At 44.1% G+C, this 23,780-nt stretch overlaps 1 protein-coding gene across 1 annotated transcript in view; it reads right to left on the bottom strand.

Annotated features, from left to right (window-relative positions):
• Positions 1-23,780, bottom strand: part of AOAH (acyloxyacyl hydrolase) — a 140,270-nt gene that overhangs the window by 63,834 nt on the left and 52,656 nt on the right. The window contains exons 6-11 of the mRNA XM_033088018.1: positions 23,005-23,075; positions 19,164-19,224; positions 18,006-18,076; positions 17,132-17,180; positions 14,855-14,903; positions 12,953-13,047 (exon numbers count right to left, since the gene is read on the bottom strand). Of these exons, the coding sequence (XP_032943909.1) occupies positions 12,953-13,047; positions 14,855-14,903; positions 17,132-17,180; positions 18,006-18,076; positions 19,164-19,224; positions 23,005-23,075 (396 nt within the window). The remainder of the gene's footprint in view (positions 1-12,952; positions 13,048-14,854; positions 14,904-17,131; positions 17,181-18,005; positions 18,077-19,163; positions 19,225-23,004; positions 23,076-23,780) is intronic.

The following is a 23,780-nucleotide window of genomic DNA, read 5'->3' as shown; positions in this document are numbered from 1 at the left end:
CCTCCGATGCTGTGGATTATTACCCTATCTATTTCCACAGGGCTGTTGGCAGGATCAAAAGACACTGAGAGGTGCAGGCTGACAAACAGAATCCCTACACTATGTAAAGCATCATATTTAGGGCAGGTCATCTACTGTCCCTTTCCAAGCAGACTGTCCCAGTTTAAGAGGAGTGAAGTTTATTGCCAGATAATAATAATAAAAAAAAGATTTGGGCAGACAAATGGAAGCCTCAACCTATTTTTTCTTCCTTAGCAAATTTAGTAGATAAAAATGAGAACTAACAGCCATGAATAGCAAAGGTTTGATAGAGCTTAGCAAAAAGAGAATGTTTAAGTCATATCACATTAAACACAGAACGCCGTATTCATGGAACATTGTATCTAAGATAGTTCTGGCATTTCAGGCAGGAAATATACAAATTAAGATTTCCCTCATCAACTCCTGCTTATTCCTCTTGAGTATTTATGTTCTCAGGAATCTCATCTTAAATGTACCTTAAATGTACATATGTGCAGAGACTTAATATTTACTGAGAAAAAACTTCCAAATTTGTAAAGCACATCAGAAACTAAATGAGTATTATTACATCGACTGCCACATTGCTTCCAAATTTCTCCTGATTTCATCCAGTGTTTTTATGTCATCATTGGCATGGATACACTATTTTGGTGTCACATTTTCATATAACATTACTTTCTGTGTTTGAGTGTGTGTGTTTGTGTGGGTGATTGTGTGTGTCTATGCATCAGGAAAGCCCACTGGTTCTCGTTTTTAATGACTATTTAGTAAATACCATACTTTGGATTTGGGAATATTTTAAGCCTCAGCTTCCACAAGCAACCTCAGTTTGGGTTTCTTAAAACATTCTTAAGTGAGAGAAAGAACAATGAACAATGACACATTCGTCTGGTTCTGCCAATCTTCCAGTGACAAAGGGAATATTCTTGATGTCTTTATTTCACTGTTTATATTTGAGCCTCCCCCACCCCCTGCAGCGCTGTGGACAATTTGCCTAGTGTATTCCCTATTTTCATGCTCTTACTGGGTTAGACCTACACTGATTATTTTCACATAGTACAAAATCAGTTGGAGGAACCTACAGCTAACAGCTGATGGAAAAGGATATAAAAAATATCATCAACAGTTACATAAGAGTTTTTAAAAATTTATTTCCCAGGAACTAAACTGTCAAAGCAGAAAGATTTTGTTGTTTTTACACAAAGAAGAAAATAGCTCTAAGGTTGATCTGTTGATAATAGAGCCAGAGTCTCAAGGCCTGGCAATCAGACACCTGCTACCTGGTTTCAGCACTGGGGCCACGGGTCTCCCAGTCCTGTTGGTCTGCCTCTATTTCATCGGTCCCGCAGGTGGCTTTCCTCTAGCTTTATGCCTTTCCGTCCCCACAGGGCCACCACACCTGCTCCTGCCTCCGAGGTCACTCCTCATTTCAAATGCCCCCTGCACCCTTGCTACCTTAGTATATTTTCTTATAAAAACACCAAATTAGGAAACTTTCAGGGGCCTTCTTGACCCCCACACAAACTTTCTTGCTCTGGTCCCATTCCTTTCTAAAGGTTTTGAAATGTGGATAAATCCTGTAAGTGAATTCATACCCACTCGTGATGCTGTAATGTGTTATATTTCCCAGATAACTTTTGCATTTCGAGCCAGAGAGGGGAAGGGAACTAAGACTCAGTTTCCATTGTATGCCAAGCACTGAGGTAGGACACTCACACAAATTATTTAACTTCATCCAAGAACTCTGTGAGGCAGGGATTCGTCTTTCTCCCTCCCTTTCTTTCTCTCTCCCTTCCACCAACAGTTTTTGAGCAACTACCATGTATAAGACGCTGGACATTACCTCTTAAAAAAGAACCCAGACCTCAGAGGAACTGGAAATTAAATGATTGTGTCTCAACCTAATTAGAGGTGCTGACAAAAGACCCTTTTATGTTGGTACCTCCTGTCGCTGGTTCTGGCCCGTGGAGGATTTCTATATTTTCTGTTGGTGGCAGAATTCCTGACACTGGGCAGCACAGGGCCAGGAAAACTGGTGAACAAACTCAGAGGGAGTTTGGGTGATGTGCTAAGGTGACACAGCTGGTAAATAGTGGGGGCTGGGATTTGAACCCAGGTTCTGGTAGAACTAGAAAGGGAGAGTCTTCCAGTAGGCATGGTGCACTGTGAACCTCAGCTGTAATAGCCCTCTTGTATCTGGCCCTTGCTTGCCCCCTAAGCTGCCAAATCTCACAGAATCACACACAACGTTGGCTAAGCTGGGTTTGCTAGTTGTTGAAAATGAGGCTTCCTCGTTGCCTGCTGAGGGGATGGTCTCCAAGACATCGCTTTGGGTAAAATGTTCAGAAATCCACAGACAACCCGAGAGTTGCTGCCATCTTTTCCTCCTCTGTTTTTCTTTTATGGAAGTCATGCATAACTTATGAATAACGTAGAATGGCTATTTTGAGGATAAATACTGAAATGATATGTGGCCCTACCCTATGGACATACCCCACTCACATATTCCCAGGGCCTGTTCTGGCCTGACATACGCTGGGGAAAGGCAACCACGGAGAAGAGCGCGCACTGCCGGTCTGGAGGTTTGTCTTTCAACGGGGCCTGGCAGATGCGTTCTGGGAGATCGGGGCGAGCACTAATCATCTGGTGTCTGCCTGGATAATCTCAGGCTTACCTAGGTCAGGCAGCACCGTTCTCACGAGTGAATGCTTTGAAATAGACAACTTCAAGGATGTAGTTTAACTCTCTGAGTTTCATTTGTGAACTTTAGAATGCCAAGAACACTGGATTGAGTCTCACGTTGAGGTTCCTGTAGTTTTATAATTCATCACACACACACACACCCAGAGAGAGAGAGAGAGAGAGAGAGAGAGAGAGAGAGAGAGAGAGAGAGAGGTGACATGCCAGCCTGTGATAGGTACTCTGCTGACCACTGCGTTAAGCTGTTGGGAGCTCCTTTTTCATGGAGCTACCACCTAGAGGGGCACAGACAGTCACCACTTCCCGGTGGGGTAGCCTTGAAGACTTCCCTTATTTCCCCTGTGTCTCAGTTTCTTTATGTGCAAAATGGGCTAATAACAGCACCATCTCCCTGGGTGGTTGAGAGGATTCGAAAGGTAATCCAGGTGTAAAGGCTGGAATTGTAAGTGCTCAATAAAAGTTAGCTCTCCATGGTACTGGTAGGAAAGTCCAGGGTACTGTGTCAGTCCACTGAAGGGACGCTGATCCCACATGTGGGGCTCAGGGAAGGAATCTGAAAGAAATGCTATCTAATATGAGTCCTATCAGGTTAGCAAGAGGGAACCAGACAAAGAGGGATGGAGGAAAAATAGTTTAAGCATTAGCGATGCCATGTGCAAAACTCCAAGGCTAAATTCATCCTATTGTGTCCAGGCAAGACAAACACCCGCTTCCCCCCAAGCCAAACAAAACACCAAGTATCCCAGTGACCTGTTGCTCTAATAAATTACCCCCAAATTTAACAGCTTAGAACATACTACATGCATGCAGACTAGTAACAATGACTGCTCAGCTCTGGGCCTGATGCCTGTTCAATGCACATGTAAACTTCAAATTGAGCTAAATAAGTGATTTTCAGGGAAGTGGTGCTGCATTTCATCTTTGACCCTATGCTAGTTCAATAACTTATGGGGCAGGGAAGAAATAGTCAAATAAAGAATTCTAGCAAAATATGACCAGTCAACATAACAGACTGGAAGACAATAATTTTTCATCATTTTGCCTGAAAATAGCTCTTTTTATTATTTTGTTACCTTGTCAGCTCCTCTTAGTTTCTTTCTTTTCCCTTTTCTATTATTTATTGTTTAAGCTCTAACCCCATGGTTTATTTATTCAGTGAATGAGTTGAGGGATACATTCATCTAACTGTCCCACAGCAAACGAAAACACATTGTGCAGTTGCACGTTATCTACCGAATTCAATTCCTTTCATCTTATTTCCAGAGTGATTGGAGAACTGTATCCAACTTCATAAAAGGGAGAAAACAAGAGTTTAAAATGTCCTGCTCTTACAAAGATAATCACAAATCAATTCTTTCGTGGGGCCAGTGAAACAAATCCTTTCACAAACCGAGAAAATAACTCTTCTGAGGGTCAGAAACAAGCAACAAGGGTGCATATCATAAAGGTCGACCCTTTGATACCTTCATTAGGTTTTGTAAGAAGGTTTGGTCATTTCTAAAGCAGTCAGGCTGCCATTTGTCTGGGGTGAGGGTAGTTTTCCTTTTTTTTTTTTTTTTTTGAGACGTAGCATCCAGCATTTGACTCTGGAGGAAGGCCAAAGTCCATCGTCAATCTATAGAGGTGAGAACACGGGAAGTCGTCAGTAGGGCACCAGGCCTGAACGGGGCCCTCACTCCCCACTATGTCCCTTGTATGAAATGACCTCATTCTCTTCCTCTCCCCTTTCACCGCCTCCCAAGAAGCGGCCACAAAACCTCGCTGCTTCCGTCCTTCCAGCTTGCACATATGACGGCCCTGGGTTCCTGTCGCAGCCTCGGGCCAGCGTTCTGCCTCCTCACTCTCCACCTACCATCTTTAGCAGTGTATTGCAGAATCATGTGGAGGAGCTTCTCTAAAATGCAGATCCTGTTTGGGTAGGTTTGCGGTAGATCCCTGGAATCCTTATTTTTAATAAGTGCCCTAAATGGCTGCAGTGACTGGCCAGGTCTGGGAAAGGCTGACCTACAGGCTACGGTAGCTATCCCATGTCACCCTCCACAAGTCACCACCCACCGCCCCAGCTTCTACTCACAGCTCCACCTCTCCCACTCCATTCACCCCCTGTGGGCCCATTGGACCTCTAGGTCCTGTCAGAAGCTCTTCTTCCTACTCTATGGTCTTTATTGATCAACTGCTACTCATCGGCCCAGTGTTAGCCTTCTGTGTATGGCGCCCTCCTCTGGCTGTCACCACACCCTTCACGTGCTCAACCAATTGTACCTAACACATCAGCACCAAGACAGAGCCAGCAGAATTTTTCTGCAAAGGGCCAGACAGTAAACGTGTTAGGTTTTGCAGGCCATTTTGTCTCTGTTGTGCCTACTCAGTTCTGCCATTATAGTGTGAAAGCAGCCATTGACAACATGGAAATGAATGGGTATGCTGCATTCCAATAAAACTTTATTTACAAAAACAGGTGGAGGGCTGCATCTGGCCCAAGGGCCACAGTTGGCTGACTTTTGCTCTAGGTTCTGACAGACTCAGTTTGTATCTGGGCACCATGTTGAACTGCATTATTTTGGGTAAGTTAGCTTAACCTCTCGAAGCGTTTGTTTCTTTATCTATAAAATACACATAATAACAAGGTCATTTCTGTATTACATGAAAACATGCCTGGCATTTGGTAATATGTTATTATAATTGTGAGTTTACTTGTCTGGCTTCCAAACTACACTTTAAGCTCCTTGAGGGTAGAGGCTGCTTGTTCCATCTCGAGCTCCAGTTGTTCACCCTTATTGATTTTCTCTGACCTTAGTAATAGAACTCCCACACTGTTAGGTGGGCACATGGTTCTCGATGATTGGGTGTGAGAGAGAGTGATGTGTGCCGCCTCAATGGCAACTTCTCCCAAGGGATGTATGTGCCCTCACTTGGCTCTGTTTCATTCCTACATGTGGGAGATGGCAAAAGTGGGACCCAGAGGTGGAAGCTGAACTCTGAGAATGGTCTAACTGTCCTGCCAGCCTTGGACTGCCTCCCTCTGGATTTTTATATGAGAGGAAAATACATTTCCATCTTAAGTCATGGAATTTTGGAATTCTTTGTTACAGCAGGTAGGCCGATACCCTGCCTGATTCATAACCAGTCTTTTAAGAAGAGCTGACCTACCCACCCTTCTTGCTGGCTCTCAAAATGTTACCAACATGAGACCATGACCTCACTGTCTTCCTGATCTACTTTCCTTTTTTATTTTGTGTGTGTGTGTGTGTTGGTTTTTTTTTTTTTTTTTTAAATCAATTAGGCTTTAAATTCTTGGCTTCGTGATGCTGCCCTCAATTTCTGCCCCTGGAATTGTTGGGTTTTGTGCTTCATAATGCTCCCTTTGATTTTCCTTGAGGAATTAGGCTTTAGCTCATACCTCCTACCAATCCTCCAGCCATTTCCTTCAGTAGGAAATCCCCAGGAAATCATACGGAAGCCGGTCTTGACCCTCAGGCATTTGAGAAGGCTGAGCTGGGTAATCTGTATCCTTCTTATTTCTCCAAGGAGTGGCATGGAGGGATGAGTTAAATGAGTGGTGTGTAATAATCAGGTCCAACCATCTAAAATGATTTCTAAATGCCAAAATCTCTTCTTTCCACATCCCAACTGATTTGAGATTCTGAGTGTTTTCCCTGTGATGAGTGAGTGCCATGAGACCCATTTTGTGGCTGAGGAACTCGAGCGAGAGTGAAGCAAAGTGGCAGATACAATTAACGAGGGGGTAAGAGATTGCACTCGAGTCTTGGCAGCACACTGGGTTGCACAGGCGGCTAGTGACTCACGCTGCCTCCCCGTGAGGAAATCTCCATGCGATGTGCTGGGAGCGCAGGCATGTGGGCTGAGTAATTATAAGCGCCTTTCAGAAGTATGGGGCTTAAAATAATTGCCTCTTGTAGTTTTCAGAACAACGAGTGTTTGTCTTTTTAATTCTCGCAGGAGGCAGTGAGGGCTAAGATCACTGATGTGTTCAGAAGAATGAGTCTCTGCCAGAGCACCCTACTTTGCTGGCAGGTAAGAAATCCAGGGCAGGGAGAACAGGGCGCTGAATTGATCAGAACTCAAGGCACAGCTCGCCTGGTTTGTGCTCCTAAATGGAGAGAGAACAAAAGAACCTTCTGTCTCTTGTGACCCGATCACTGCTGGGGAAAAGGATTCACCACAGTGAACACAATTCTCTTTTTCTGACAGAATAAATGGAAAGCAACTAGGACTGAGGCTTCTCACTCTTTAGCATCTTTAGTCTGCCAGCCTGCAAGATGTTTGAGGAGGAGAAAATGTCATATTGTCCGTATTACCAAACAAGAGCCTTTCCTCCTCTTAAAAAATATAATAAAAAAGTACTCTGAGTCTTAAATACATCAGGAGTCGACATGAAATTAGCTGAGGTAGCACTTCCATATTTTGTATGCACCATGAAAATCAGCCTTCTGCTTAAGGGACGCTTGATGCTCACTGATAAATTCAGAGAGTGGGAAGGAGGGCAGGTTAGTGAGAGTCAGGGTGGTAGCCTTGCTTCTCACCACCTGGGCTCTCAGTGGGCTAATACAGGGTCGCCAAACCTGACCTACAAACTCATCTCGAAGAGAGGAATGAAGCATATACAGGCGTGAAAGACTGGAGCCCATTTACTCTCGGGTGAATATGCATTTTCTGCAGCCAGATGAAGGATTCATTGTGTCCTTGACACAGCACGAAATTCAAGCTGCGCCTCCTTACCCTACAGACAACAGCCTGCCAGGGGTCGTGCTAAGATTTTATAACAGTGCAGACCGCAGTGTCGCTAGCAAAATAAACATTTGGGAAATTGTGTTTCTCAGTCCCTTCTCCCTCCACTTCCCCCAACCCCAACCCATCATCTGATCTCGGTTCAGTGAGATGCAGCGTTTAATATTTTGGAAATAATTTTCGAACAGATGGGGAAAGAAGCAGGAGGCCAGCCTCTGTTGCTGGCCTTGATGGTCTCTCTCCCTCCCTTTCTTTTTCAGCAAAACAACTCAAGCACTGATTGTTTTTTCCTTTGGAAGAAGAAGGAAAAAAAGACAGCATGAAAGTATTTTCAGATTTGTTCCTTGTTTTTCTTTGAAATCTAAGTTGAGGTCTTTTGTGTAACATGGGGACTCATTTTGAACCTGACTGCTGAGGACATCTCGAAGAGAAGCTAGGGGTGTTTAAGGAGGGAGAAGGCAGAACTGTCGTCTTCCTGCTCCCAGTGGAGTGAGGCTCAGAACCCTTCCCGTCTGTAGAGGCACGAGGGTGATTCTTCACACTCTTTTTATTGAATTACAAATATCTTTCCAGATGAACACACTCCTAATCTAATTAGCTGAAAACAGGCGTCCCAGGTGCTACACTGCTTAACTAGAGGATGGCATGAACAGCAGAGGAGAAGCAGCTGCTGCCAGAAAGATACCCGGCTGAGGCTTCCTTTGCGATGGGCACAGTTGGCGGGGGGGTGCATTTGCCGGAGTGTTTTCTGCTTTACAGGGAGACAAAGGCAAAAAAATGTCATGTGGTCTCATAAAGCAATGGCCTATTTGCTTGTCTGCGTTTCCCGTAAGGCCTGAAGGACCTGGGTTCTTGCCATCCTCTCACCACTGTATCATTAGCCCCTATCACAGGGCTTGGCACATAGTAGGTCCCAGGTTAGTATGTGAGGATACGTTATTTATACTTGTTACAAAAATCACAAGCCAAACAACCAAAACATGAGAGATCTGAGCTCAACATACCTCATGGATGTCTGCTATGCATGGTATTCGTACTTAGGCTGACTCCCCATGCAAATGAAGAGAGTCTGTAGATAGTAACTTTTAAAAATGGGAAGTTTTTGTTGTTGTTGTTGTTTTGTTTCTTTTTACAGGAGTATGATCCATAGCCCCCCACAAAAAAAAAAACCCAAAAAAACACACCATGAATCAGCTTAATATCCAGTCTTTGGTGAATGGTTTAATAGATTATGGCTTGTACACTAATAAATATAAAGACCCATTAGCAGTGTGGAAAAATGATTATGATTAGTACTAACTGTAAAAAAAGGAGAATCACCAATTGTATACTTGCTATTCTTGTGACTCCATAGTGTGCGTGTGTGTGTGTGTGTGTGTGTGTGTGTATGGTGGAGGTGGAATGCTGAGGAAGAATGAAAATATACTGAGAAACGGTTAAGATGGTAGTGGTGATTATTTTGCTTCTCAAAATTGGTGCTAATATTGACTCTATACCTTCTTTTTTTCCTAAGAAAAATATTTTAAAAAATATTTTAAAACTAATCTTATATTCTGAAATGTTAAAATGATTCTCTCTGGGTGGTAGTATTAAGTGGAACTTGAATGATTTCTTAATAATTTCTGTATTTGCTTATTTTTCTCCGTTGCATATTTAACATTTATAATTAGATAAAAGGAATACAGCAAATACTCACTCCCTTCCCTCTGTCACTTTGGGCTCACAGACCTCTTTGCCCATGGCAATGTGACTTGTTTCGGTGCATGGGTTGATGGTGGATATGATACGGCAAACGTGTTTGTGTAGGAGGCCTTGCCCTCCTGCACATCTGCTATTACCATGAAAAGAACACGCTCTGGATAGATTGCCTGGCTGAGAAAAATGAGAGATGCATGGAGCAGTTCTCCACCCAACGCTCAGCGTGGAGCCCAGACCAATAGAGCTCATTCTAGAACAGCTGACCCCAGACAACACATGTGTGCATGAGAAGACATGACGGTCGTTCTAAGTCATTGAGATTTGGGGTGATTTGTACAGCATTATTTTGACAATAACTTGGTGATAAAGTTTCATTTTTCATTGTCAACTTTTTAAGCAAAATCTCTCTCTTTTATTCTTTTTGTCCCATCTTTCTTACCAAATGGTATCCCAGAGAAGTGGCCAAGACTCGGAGTGACTAGGCTAATGTTTAGCTTGGAGAGGAACGTTAACCTGAAGGGACACTTTTAAGAATGCTAGAACATCAAATACTTGAAATACATGATAAAATGACACTAAAACTGTGATGTTTCCCCTACCATCAATAGCATTATTAACACGTTAATAAGATTCATGAATCTCAGCTACCGTTGTGCTCAATTTGGGTTCCTCATCAGCCCTATATCATTGCTGTTCTCAGAGTTATTTGTCTCAAAGCTATTTATGTACTACCACAAAGTGACAGGGGGTGGGCTGGGGGAGGAAATAGCCCCAAAGCAAGCCAACAAATGTTCATCTGCAGTATTTCAATCAGCTCGTTGTTGCAAACAGCAGATAAAAAATGTTACAATTCAAATTCCAGTCATCAGGACTGCAGGAGAGGGCTGGCTGCCTGGTGTGGAGGAGTGATTTCTTTAAAGTGTCTTCCCAGTGAGTCTTTCTCTTCCCCAGAAACATAGCACACTGCAGAGTGAGCTGAGGCTCTGGCGAGAGTGCGAGAGAGGCTGTCCTCTCCAGGAGAACCCTAAAGTGAGGCACCCTTACCTCAGCCTCCAGAGGCCCATGGGAAGGCCCATGTAGAGGCATGATGGGAAGGAGGAGCAGAGGTCAGTGATCAGGCTGGTTAGCTGCTAACACTGCCCTGTGTGAGTTGTGTGTCAACCTACTTTTTTGTCTGGTTTGAATCCAGCGCATGATTCTAAAGCATTTTCACAACCAGTATTAGCTCATTGAAGCACATGGCCTTGCTTGAGATTGTTCCTATCCTCATTCACAGAGTTTCTGGTTAGGTGGCTTGTCCAAGATGACACTGACAGGAAACGATTCTGCCACCTGTTAGCTGTGTGATCTTAGGCAGTGTACTCATCCTCTCTGAGTACCTGTTTGTAAAGTGAAGGTATGCTGTAGTAACATCTACCTCAGAGGGCTTTTTTAAAGATTAAATAAAGCAATGCTTTGGCTTTTCTTTAGCGTACTTCCTTAGGTACTTGCTGAAAACAAAGCAAAACAATCCCCAAAATCTTGTATTTATAAAATTCGGTACATACGTTATACAAGTTCATTGAAGAAAAGTTAGACAAAAAAGTTACCCAGAATTCTACCATCCAGAGATACTACTGTTAACATACTGATCTACAACCTTACAATTATTTTCTTAGTTCGCACATTTAGACCCATTTATATAGTCACAAAAAATGGTTCATACACACTATTTTGTCACCTGCTTTTGCCCCTAATAAATTATCATAAACATATTTTCTTGCCAATGAATGTGTCGCTAATACACGTATTAATGGTTGCATGATATTTCATTTGATGGGTGTAATATTATTTTACATATCTAACCTCCTATTTTTTATTTTTTATTTCTGTTCTCATTTTTGATCTTGTAAATAGCTCTTTGATGAATGCTCATGTACAAAGATTCTTGAGCAAAATGACTGATCAGTTTTAAAGGTAAATTTCCCGATGTGCTATTACTGGCTAAAACCACAAACATTTTAGTGTCACTTTGTACATTGCCTTACAGAGAAGTTCTAGCAACTTAAACTCTCATTGGTGATGAATGAACACACCCATTTTACCATATTCTTGCTAATACTAGGCCTTGCCACTTTTTAACCTTTCTCTGTTTGATAGATGATAAATGATACTACATTGTTTTAATTTGTGTTTCTTTGATTACTACTGAAGATGAAACTGTTTTTATATTGATTGTTCATGGTCTTGATCATTAAAAATTAATTTTTTTCTTATTGATATCCAAGAATTCTGTTATTAAATGACATAAATCTTGCCTTAAATATTATAAATGTTCTAGTTTTTCAATTTTATGAAGTTTTTAACTTTGCATACATTTGAAAATTTTATGTAATTAAATCTAGCATTTTATTTATTTGTTTATATTTTGCCTTCATCTTGTAATATCATGCTCAGAGAGAAGTGGAATACTTCTTAAATTTTTTTTTTTTTTTTTGTAAGACATATGTCTGGTATGTTTTCTGAATCTTTGAATGACTGAGAATAAGTTTCTGTGGCCCTCATGTAAGAACAATACCTTGGCAGTTAGAGTATTTTTGACACATAATCTTCTGTCCTTAAAACTCTGTAGAGGCCATTTCACCATTTTCTAAAATTTAGTGTTGAGAGATATGTCTGATGCCTGTTGAGAGATACGTCTGTGAAGTTTTCTTCATAGTCTGTACCCTGGTTGGTTGGCCGTTGGGCAGAATGATTGCAAGATTTTTCTTTATACTTGGAATTAAAAAAAAAAGAAGCAGGACATGATAAGGAGAGAGGTGTTTTTATCCTTTGGCTTGGAGCTCAGTGGGGGTTTGGATAGAAGACAGACATTAGCCCAACTGAAGAAAATTGTCTTTTATTATTTATTTGCTCACTGCTTCCTCTCTGCCTGATGTGTTTCCTCTTCTGGGTTTCCTATCCAGTCTGCATGTGTCTGTCTGAGTTCCAGAATTTCCCTAGCTGGCTGACTGGTTTGCTCCTTCTGTTTTTTTTGCATTGTCTAACTTGCTGGTCAGTATTGCAGCTGTGTTTTCATGTCAAGGAATTCTTGTTCCACCTGAAAGTAGTCTTCTCTGATCTTAAATTCTTCCTTTTTCACGGGTACAATCACCTCTCAAGGATTGTTGAGAATATGAATTTAATATTTTACAAAACGTCACTCTTTCCTACAGTAAGCCTCTCTCAAACGGGCACTCTTCTTTTGAGATCATGGGCATATTTTATGTCCAGATATTTCCCTGGTTCCCCATCCTTACAAAGGGAGGCCTATGTTTGCCTACTTTGGGGACTTGGGAGAGGTACCAACCGAGAGTGTTCACGTTCACGTTTAATTTCTTTAGTCTGGGAAGAAGGGGTCAAGAAAAAATGGTCATGTCTGTAGTTTTACTTCTCTGGATCAGAGTTGCAGTTTTCTAGGAGAGGGACGAGGGAACCACAAGCAGAGGAGGCTGTACAACAAGGGTTTCCCCACTGGGCCGAGATTCCGTCCCACGGACAGCGGCACCACCCCCTGCTCTCACGGCTGGGATGGCTCCTGCTAGGAGTCTGTTGTGGCAGCGCCCTCACATTTCTTGTCACATTGTTTTAAATGAACTGAAATGGCGGTGGGTGTGCCTTTTATTGTGCACAAAATCTTCTCAGCAGATTTAGCTGAGAAGGGAAATTTGCACCTGTTTGGAGCTGGCATCCCATCCAGAGAGAGCAAGTGAAACAAACACAAAGGCCAGCACATCCGGGAATGATGACTGCCAAAATTACTTACCAAGGACATCTGCGAAGCTGTGATCCATTCAGGAGGGATGTGAAAATGAGCCCCAGCTGAGTCTCCCAGCAAAATGATCCCCCGGGGCTGTGAACCTAGGTGGAATAATTTATTTGCATTATTTATGCTCTCAAGTAGTTTAAAGCCTCCAGATTGGGCAGTTAGGAGAGCAGCTACCCTGGTGTGTATTCCATGCACAGCGCATCATAACGGTGATGCATTGCCACTTTTCATATGTTGCAGAAACACAGCATTTAGAAGCTGAATGAGATTTCCAGGCTGTCGGAACTACGAGCTAAGCTATATAGATGAAGGTGTGTTTCCTAACTCAGCATAAAACAAACTGCCTTGCAACATCCTGAGTGAATGACGGATGAATAAATGAATCAAAATTTCATCTGAACTCAGAAATAGGCCCTAAATTTTGGTTCTGGAAATTGCTTTCTTGGAAAACACACCAATTTATGTTATAATTCACTTTAAGAATTACTGACCTCATAGAACAATTTTGATTTTTCATAGGTGTTATGGTCTTTTAAAGCCCTTAATCTATATACACAAAAGCACTGGCTGGACGATTCTGGCTGATTAATGAGGAAATGGAGACACAAAGGTTCTCTATGCAACCCTGTGTGTTAATCTGATTTCAAGGCCCAACTTCCACCCATGGGTGATGCATGGACTCTTCCAAATCCCTTAGGATCCTGGAAGAATCAAATAATGCCTCCCAGAGTCAAAGAGGGGAGCCTCCTTCCCCCACCTCCAAAGCCCCCAAATCGGCGTTACTCCAGTGGCTTTTTATCTTGAGCCTCTGTGACAGCTAGCACTTGGCCACACAAGTCTCAGAGAGACTGAGAAGGCCCAGGTCATCCAGGAGGGGTTGGGATGTGGGGAGTCCAAGAAGCGTCCACAGTGACATAAGAGCTTCACACCAAGATTTCACTTAGATCTGAGTTTACTTACTCATTAGTTTGTTTGTTCATTCATTCTTCTATTCATCCACCAAGCATTTCTAAATTGCATAGCTATGCATTTGGTCTTTACATTTTTCTGCCCTCTTCCTGCTCATAGGAGAGCTTAGAGACAGTTATACTTTAAATTGACTGAGGGCAAGGACTGTATCCTGTCTGCCCATGAAAACTCAGAGCCAAGTATAGCTGTTGGTGCTTAACAGCAATAGGCATTCAGGAAATATCTGTTGAATGAATGAATGAATGAATGAATGAAATGCTTCTAAATGTTAGGGAAAAGCATTGCTTACACATAAAAGTGTGATGCGACTGTTTGTTTGTTTGAGACTCTTTGGGCATCAAGAGGAACATGTCTTCAGTAATATGTGGGTGGTAATAGGTTTCTCCTAACAGCACTGGTAGACCTGATGTCTGAGGCATTTGAACATTTAGAACATAGAGCTTTTGCTCAGCTATTTTGGGGAACTCCAATGGCTATAGCTTGGAGGTCACCTTTGAGTCACCCCCATACGAGTCTTTACCCCAGTTGACACAGGGTCTCTGGCAGTACAAGCCCAGACATCTGACCTGGTAGTGTATTGAGAAAGACGTGAAAAGATTAGAAATGATCACCTTTACTTGTTTTCTTATTTGGAGAAGTGCTGAATTGCAGTTACCCTGTGATCTATCCTGCAGCCTTTTCTAACAATGTCATTCAGGTTTCCAATCCCCAAATCATTACACAAATTCAGTTTTACTTTCTCTAGATCGTGCATCCTTTTTCTATAGTCTTCTTGATGTCTTTTCCTGGTTTGTCATGAAAATAAATGTAAATCGATCAACTTCAAGTCGTAGCATCAGGCACTTCCTTACTTAGGTGGTCTGTTTGCTTTAATTTGGCTCAGACTAGAAAAGAGTATTCTATTGTAATAATGACTTTTACAATTCATACCTTCACAGAATTTCTTCTCATATGGAATTCCATCTTTTGGGTCAACACCCTTTAAAACAAAAATGATGAGATTAGCAGTTTGTTTTTTAAATGTATGAGACACATACACCAAATCATCCCCAAATGGCTTTAAAAGTACAAAGGCAAAGCAGTAGATAAAACCCTTTGAAGTCTCTAGAGCTCTTAATCCATCATAGCAACACTCTCTGTGAGTTGGGCTTTAAGGAACTGGGGGCAGGCATAAGGAGAGATCCAGAAACCGGACCATCTCATTCTGAAGGACACACGACCAGGTCCTGGAGTTCTGGAAGCGTCGCTCCCAGGGAGCATGGCGGCCCCACTGAGTGACGGGGACGCAAGGTCAGAGAGGCCTGACCTCTCCAGTGCCTAAGGATTGATGCTTCTAGAACAGCGATTCTCAGTAGGGCTGTTTTTGTCCCCCACTCCACCCCAGGGGACATTTGGCAATGTCTGGAGACATTTTTGGTTGTTACAGTGGGGGGCAGGGATGGGAAGCTACTGGCATCCAGTGGGTAGAGGCCAGAGGTACAGCTGAACATCCTACAATTTACCAGACGGCTCCAACAATCAACAATTATCCCACCCACATGTCAATACACTGACACCGAGAAACCCAGATGTGAAGTGGGCCTGAGTGGGACTCAATTAACACCGCTGAGGGGACTTCCTAACACTTCAAGCTAAAGCTGCCCACTAGTGGAGCACCTTGGAAGGTTCAAGGAGAGTGTGGATAACTTGAAGGGAAAGCTTTAAAAAATATATATACACACATACTTTTGTGGGGTTTGTTTGTTTGTTTGTTTGTTTGTTTCCTTTTGCTTTCCAAACTGTGCTCTGGAGAGCACTGGTATTCCACTAGATAGGAATCGTATAAACGTTATTCTAAGACAAAAGAGCTTGGGGGTCAGAGAGGTGTTAGAAACTGTGTTCACTCTCTTGTTCTTGGAGGTTCTTCTCAATGTACGTTAAGCAATAGAGATGCTGAGGAATCTGGAAGTGAACAAAACTGTTCAGGGTTCTTGGACCCAGCACTTCCTACCCTTGACTACAGAACCCCTCGCCCACATTCCACACTGGGGAGACAGTTTGGGAAACATTGGGCCTGATGGTTGTAAAATCCCCTCTGAGGTTATGCTTTTGTGAGCTTGTGAGTCATTTTTTCTCTGTGGAAAGGAACAGGTATAAGGGTGCTATGTCTTTCTGTCGTGACTGATGGGGGAGAGGTCTTCTCCTCCTCATGAAGGGGCTGTGTGACTGATGACAGGGTGAACTGGGGTACAATCTGTTCTGTCCTCATATCTCAGCAGCCATGGACCATCAGTGTCCTGGAGGGAGAGAAATATTTACAGACATTTTCTCCCCTTTATCCAAGCAGATAAAGGAGGCAACTATTCAGAAGCACTTTATCTCGAAGCTGGGGAATATTGAACTTGAGGACTCCTCTCAGCACAATCCCTGCTTGTGTGAGGGCTGAAAGTGGCTGGGAGCTATAGAATGTTCCAGGTGGAGAGGAGAAGCTGAGCACTCCTGCTAACTCAAAAAAGAGATCTCAATAGAAAGGGACCTGAATTTCCAAGATGCTAATAATTTGTGAGAATTTCTTTTCTTGTTTTAATTAGTCATTTACATTCCTAGTCGAATGCAAGGAATTTACAATTCCTTTGCTTCATGAGGACCCCTCCCGTCATACAAGCTCGAGACCCCACAAAAGCTGGGTCTGCTGCCATTGCTGTCCTCAGAGAAGTGTTTGCTTGGCTTTCCTCCTTCCTTGCCTTTTCTCTACCGGGAAGCGGTAAATCCATTATTCATAGAGAACCGGACTAGGTGCCGTGACATGTGGTAACTGCAGCGTAATTTCCACTCTGCCTGACTGGCCTTAAGAAATAGAAAGAAATTGGCTGCCGTGAAATGGTGACAGCAACTGGTTTGGTCCAGCTGCTGTTTGGGATGCCGTACAACTTTGCCAATACCACTCTCCATTTAACATCACACTGTTCAAAGCAGAATAACGGGATTAGGTGTGGGTGACCTTAAACGAAGCTTACAGGGTCTGTGGTGGAAGGAGCCTCACGTCTTATTACACCATTGACACGCTTCCTGTGTGATCGGAATTCTACCCCCTCTTCCACACAACAGAAAAGGAGTTGATTTAGTCTGTCATCTCTTCCTTGGGTCTGACTAACGCCAATAGGCAGTGGGGTTTTAAAGAGGGCAGAAAGTAAGAGAGCAGGACCCACTTTTAACCCAGTTGCTTACCCAAATGCCATTACAGTTTGAATCCTGATGTGCATCCCAGTTGTCTGGCCTAAGGAGAAAACATCCACATTGGTCTTCGGCATATCCTTGCCAGTCAGTGAATGTTAGCTTTCTGGGTGAAAGCATAACTGAGTTCTGCACAAAGAGTTCTCGATAGACAACAGGCTCTTCAAGGAAGGGCACACGGGAACCTCCCCTCGCGTCTTTGCATTATATTCGTTTTAGATAGTCACGGGCCACTGTGGCCCCAACCCAGTCTTTTTATGGTTGACCCTGTTCCCGAACTGAATCATGGTGGAACGTGGCTGGTGAGGGTATGGAACAAATCTGCTGTCCCTTTTATTTAGCTAGGCAAAGCCATTAAAAGATGCCTCTGAAACCCCCGGTATCTAGTTAACTTGATGCTTTGACACTGTAGTCACAGCCAAGGTGACATATCCAGTTTTTGAAGTCAGAGATGTGATTGGCTGGACATTGGCCCAGGAGTAAAATATGACACGTGCTCCACCCACAGCAGCCCTCTCCTTACTCCTGGTAGGAGAGGCTGCAGTTTCTAGGCCCAGTCCTGCGAGGAGAGCTCGTGCAGGAGGCTGGATAAATGTCCACAGAAGCCCGTTCACTCAGTTGTCTCTCCCACGAGACTGTAAGCTCCACGAGGGGAGGCCTATTTCTATTTTGTTTACTGCCCAGCATGGTGCAGAGTGCCTGGCACTTAGTAGGTGCTCGATGAGCATTTCTGGGACAATTGATGTTCTTTTTTCACTGAGCTTTACTTCAACTGGGACATGGGGGGCCCTTCTCTCGGTCAGCACAAACCCCCTAGGCTGGGGAAAGGAATTAGTTTTCAAAATCAGTGAACAGCATAGACAGTTACCTTCTGCCCGGGTATGCCATTTCGTCGCTGTCATTGCAGTCTCTTCCTCGCCAGTGGTAGCCACGCAGGGTCTGAAATTGAAGAGTACACACGGGGAGGATTCAGTTCTGCCCGATGTTAGCCAGGGCGGAGGGCTGTCAGAGCTGAATGAGGGGTGTTGACGTCTGCAATTGTTAATTCAGATGCAGTCTAGGAACACTGAAGAGTACTGAGAAAATTAAGGTTAACATGATAAAATACGATGTGTAAGGTGAAATGTAATACAGTACCAGGGCCAATAACAAGCGGTAGTGTGTGTGTGTGTGTGTGTGTGTGTGTGCGCACTGTTGGGTAGGTGTCTGTAGGTGGCTATATGGGGGTGCACGTGTATACATGGGGTCATGTGTGCACGCACATGTGTGGTTATGTGAACGTATGCTGTGCATATGTGTGTATGTGTATGTACACACATGTGTGTTCATGTGTGTATATCTACGTGCACATAAACTACGGGACCATCCAACCCTCTGAATTTTTCTATTAATTACCAGTCTGGTCAGCTCTAATCAATTGGTTATTGGGTTAAATCATTCATCATTATACTGGATAATTTAAAAATCTCTAGTTAAACTGGTTAATATATGTTACAAACTGTCTGACTTGAAAGAATGATGATAATGTTGAACACTGTTTTTATTTCCCCCATTCCCAGGTGGAATATCTGAGATCTCATGAACTTTGGAAAGTTTGTGACATCTGTTACTCGCTTGTTTCTTTCACAAAGAACATCCTGACATCCTAACTGTACTAAATCAAATACACATACTTGCATAAACACACACACACACACACACACACACACATCCTTAAAAAAAAATTAAGTTAAAGTAGGTTTAAGAATTTCCAAAATAATTTACAATAGTTTTCAAGGTAATTGTGATCCCTATGGAAAATTCCAGCTGGGATTAGCTTCAGGAAACAAAAACCCAGGTCCAAGATCCACTTCGATGGTCCATGTATTATTATTATTAAGATGCCAAGAAGTCTGTAAACATTTTGAAATGGTGTATTATTAAGTTAATAATACATTCAGGTAGAATGTATTCTATCTTGTCGTATCAAAGGAAAGATACTTGTAGGAAGTGATGCCATGGTCTGGTTATTCTTAACAATACTTACCGGGAAAACACTGTATTTGTCTGAGTCGACATCTTTGAATGGCACAGAATTTTGTATGGCTCTGGAAAAAAGACAACAAAACACCCGGTGAGCTAAGAAAAAAAGAAAGGGTTTGTGAAAACAAATAGAGACATTTTCAGTTATGGCTGTGTTGAGTTTATGTGACAGAAGCCCATTCTGAAGATGAAGTGAAGGACCTCCGTGGTCTGTAAGAGCAGCAGCCAAACTTTGCTAATCTCTGCTCTCCAACAACAGATTTTCTCTCTGCTATTTAACTGCCCCTTACGGGGAAGTGAAGTAATTGAATTGAAGCTTAAGAGGGCATGGGCTATTGATATCGAGATTCCTAAGAAGGGAGACTGTGTTGTTCGAGCTCAGCACGAGAGGTTGAGTGTGTGCCGTTTTACACATTCTGTGATGGAAGTCTTTTCTGAAAATTTTACTCTGAAACAACTTACTCTGATAATCTTGACCCATTTAGATGTCATTAGCTGGCAATTTCCACTCCCATTCATGAGGCTGGGAAACCAAAACTCTGATGTCACTGAGTGCCCCGTGATAGTAGACTGGTACCCTGCACTTTTTTTTTCAGTTACATAATGCTTTTCTTTATTTTCTCCCTCATTTCTTCACTGAGTCCCTGCTAGTGCTCAGCACTGTAGTAGGTACCAGAGATAAAAAGTTTACTAAGTGGTATCCCCACTCTCTAAGAGCTGTCGTGGGTGCAGGGACACGCGTGGGGGTGGGGAGCAGTACGCGGTGCAGAGGCAGGCACCAGTGATCTTGGGGTACTGAGAAGGGCCAGCCACGTGACTGAAGTTAGGCTGGGAGCTGGACAGTTTCCCACGGGTGGGGAGCCCTCCCATGTATTTTGAAGGCATTAGACCAAACAGGATGAGGTCAGCGAGAGGCACAGAGCAGGAAAGCCCTTCCTGCTGGAGGAGATTTTATCGAAGTTTCGTGCAATAGAAGACACGTATGTCTTGTCTCTGCCACCTGCTGACTGTGCTAGTGGGTCAGGCATTTCATGTGCTAGAACCCACTTGCTCATCTAAAAGTGGGGCTAAGAGTCAAGGGACAGATGATGTAGTGCCTCCAAACCTGGCCTTGGAACCAGGCTGCTGGCATCAGACATCATATGTATCCAGGACTAGTTCTGTGACTTGGGTACATGGCTTTACCTCACTAGAAAGGGGCAATAATGGGGTCTGCCTTGTACGGTTGTGTTTACCAGAGGTCCTGGTGCAAAAACAGTGCCAGGTAACTTTTAGTTATTATTATTATTACTGAGCCACAAGTTGTTTTGAAGAATAAATGAGTTTGCATTTAAAAGTGCTTTGTAAACCACAAAACACTGACTAAATTGTAACCTGGTGCAAATTACACTCGAAACACAATCATTTTTAGAAAGAAGAAAAACACACTGCTTTTGCTTTTTCATAAAAGGAGAATTTCCCTTTTACATCGGGCCAAGAAAATCCCCAGCCACAGAAGCTCTGGAAATCAGTTTTTCAAAGGTGGTTCAATTAAAGAGTTGTCACTTTGGGTCCTGTGGGTCCACGTTTGACGTAGAAAATGCAAAGCTGCTTTCAGCAAGGAGCAGGCAGGGGTCTGCCTTCAACAAGAGCTAGGCCTGAAGAAATGGTCGGGGCCTGGGGAGCAGCTGCATCTCAGCTTCCCAGCATCTCCTCTCCTGTCTGGTATTTCCCCTCCACTGCCAGTGTCCCCATGCTCTCAGCATCCACCCCGATGCATGAAAAGTGGTGTTGGTACTGTTTATAGGACCCCGGCCAGCACTCGGCACAGCTGGCTTGCAGGAGCTCACGCAGGCAGATGAACCAGAAGTTAACCTCTTGGTCCCTCAGAGGCTCTGTATGAGGGCCGTTGGCATGGCCTCCTTTCCCCCCGAGACACTTCCATAGCAGATGGGAGCTGCTCAGTGGATTCAGCTCCCATGGTACTCATGAGAGGAGGTATGACGGGACATAGGGAAAGTGTCTCTGTTACGGGTGTTCACCCAAGTTCTGTTGAAATCCTAACCTCCAGTCCCTGAGAATGGGACCTTATTTGGAAAGAGGGTCTTTGCAGACGTTATGAAGCCCAGGTGAGGTCATCAGGGTGGGCCCCGATCCATTATGACTGGTGTGCTTATAAAAGGAAAAGGCAGACACACAGAGAAGACGGTCATGTGTGAAGATGGAGGCAGAGACGGAAGTGAGGCGGCTACAAGCCGGGGACACCGAGGATTGACGGCCACCACCAGAAGCTAAGAGGCAAGAAAGGATCCGACCCAGAGCCTCAGAGGGCTTCTCAGAGGGAACCGAGTCTCAGACGGACCCTGCCAACACCTCCCTTTTAGACTTCCAGCCTCCAGAGCTGGGAGAGAACACATTTCTATTGTTCTGAGCTACCCAGTGTGTGGTATTTTATTACAGCAGCCACAGAAAACGAATGCAGCCTCCCAGCCTGCCCCCACGTCTGGGCATTCTCACCGCCAGGCCCTCACAAGGAGAGCTGGGCCGGACACGAGTGGGCTCAGGTCACAGGAACGGCCTGCAGGAGAGCAAGAATGAAAGCAACGGGCTGGGCCCTGTGGTGTGCTTCCCGTGAGCATCTCACAGCTACGGGACATTACTGTGAGTCACTCAGGCATCCTGCACACGGCCGCCTCTGCGGTCTGGCACCTGAACTAAAACCTGAGCTCTGGGCCTTGAGGACGGAGCCTAGGAAAACACAGGGCTCCCCGCCTAGGTCTCTGGCCAAGCAGCCTGCACTTAAAAAGCTCCCCAAATGCTTCTGAAGCATTGCCATAGTTTAGCCTCTACCGTAAACTTACATACGGGGAAGCTGAGGCTCAGACACATTCAGTGGCTCACGTTTTCCAAGCCAGCTCAGGAGGCAGCGTTACCCAGGGGCCAAGAACGTGGATGTTCCCAAAGAAAACGTGGCGCCCAATACACCTGGGGGCACCGGGTGGCCTCGGCGGCTGAGAGAAGGGACTTCTTTACGACTCAGTTTCCTTCTCTGGGAAATAGGAATACGAATGGTCCCTACTTCATGGCGTCGTTATGAGAACTACCTGCAGAAAGGTACTGCAAGTACAGTGTAGCACGTGGGACCGAGAACAGCGCCCTGATGTTACCTGGAGGCGGCAGCGGCCATGTGGGGTGTGGCCGAGTGGGAGGTACAACCCACACTGTTTGGCCTCTTAGGCCAATGTCCCTCTCAAGACACTGTTCCGTCTTTTAATGTTTTGGACAATGAGTACTATGACAAGCAGCATAACCGCCACTCAGAGCGCAGCTGGAGCATGGGATTTTAAGCTGAGACAGGAGAGCATGGGAATTCTGGACAGGGTGTCTGTATTCAGAACCCTGGTTATCCACATCTCAGCCAGATTTTCAGGTAAAAGCTTGGGCTCTGTGAAAACACCGGTCCCTTCCCAGCCTCGTGAGTGCCTTGCACGGAAGATGCACAAAGAGTCCCTGTCACGATGAGTTGTTGACTGTGTCTGTATCGTACACAGCAAGGAGGGGTTGTCCCCAAGGGTGGTGCGAGTGTGCCCGGAGCTGCTCAGAAGTCTCACGAGCAGGCAGTGTCCCAGTCCCAGGTGTCAGTCAGGTTTTGAAGCTCAGAGATACTGGTAGTCAGTGTAGTTCCAAAATAATTTGTGTAGAGCTAATTTGTCTTCTTAGTTTCTGTACAAGTCACGAGCAAGAACCACTTTCCCCTGGAGGAAGAGGCCTTTGAAATTGGAAGATCATTTTAGTCATTAGAAAAGAAGGACAACCCCGGACGCTACCCTGTGCCGTACTTAGGAAGGTAGAAATAGTATACGTACGATTTAATCTCCTGACAGATCTTGGCCAAAAATGGGAGGCAACAAATATCAGCACTGCTTCTGGAATATTTCTGGAGAGAAAACAAAAAAAAAAAAAAAACACAAAGAGTTGTTTAAGTTAAGGAAAGTTTCCCCAGCTTATAGAGGGTTCTAGACGGCTTCTCCTGTTGGCTCCATCGTCAGGATTTCTGAACTCTCCTTCCTCTAGAAGCTGGGCCATTTTATTTAACTCAATTTACCTCTTGTTCCTGGCCCCCCACTTCATATTCATTCCTCCTCTGTGTCTTTCTTTGTTCCTGCTCGTTCCTCAGAGTGAAGGCTGCCCCTTCCTTGTCACCCAGCCAGGTATTCCCAGCTTCACCGCCCTCCATCTCCTCCCCAAAGGGTCTGGCCCACCTTGGGTCGATCTACTCAGAGAACACAATGCCTCTCCCTCATTGTACTCCAGGACTTTGAAAAAGATTTGAAAGTAAAGAACATTTTCAAAGAAAAGAATTCCATCCTATTATGAGGTCAAATAGAAACTAACAGGAGAGACATGGCCAGGGCTTGGGAAGAAGAAAGAAGGAAGGCCACATTTCCTGGTGGGGGCAGACGAACAGTGCAAACGCGCTCCTCAAGCTTTGTGAGCAAAGGGATGTCAGACCGCGGATTCCATAAGAGCCCTGGTTTTTTATTAAGCAGTGCTTTTAGAAAGACTGTGGTTTCCATGACACTGTCCTCAGATGAAACAAAAAGACAATGGTAGAAAAAGTTAGGGCTCACCAATGATCAAT

Source organism: Rhinolophus ferrumequinum, chromosome 20, assembly GCF_004115265.2.
Source record: "Rhinolophus ferrumequinum isolate MPI-CBG mRhiFer1 chromosome 20, mRhiFer1_v1.p, whole genome shotgun sequence".
Lineage (NCBI taxonomy): Eukaryota > Metazoa > Chordata > Mammalia > Chiroptera > Rhinolophidae > Rhinolophus > Rhinolophus ferrumequinum.
Note: the sequence above shows the minus strand (reverse complement) of the source record. Positions and strands in the feature narration are given on the sequence as shown.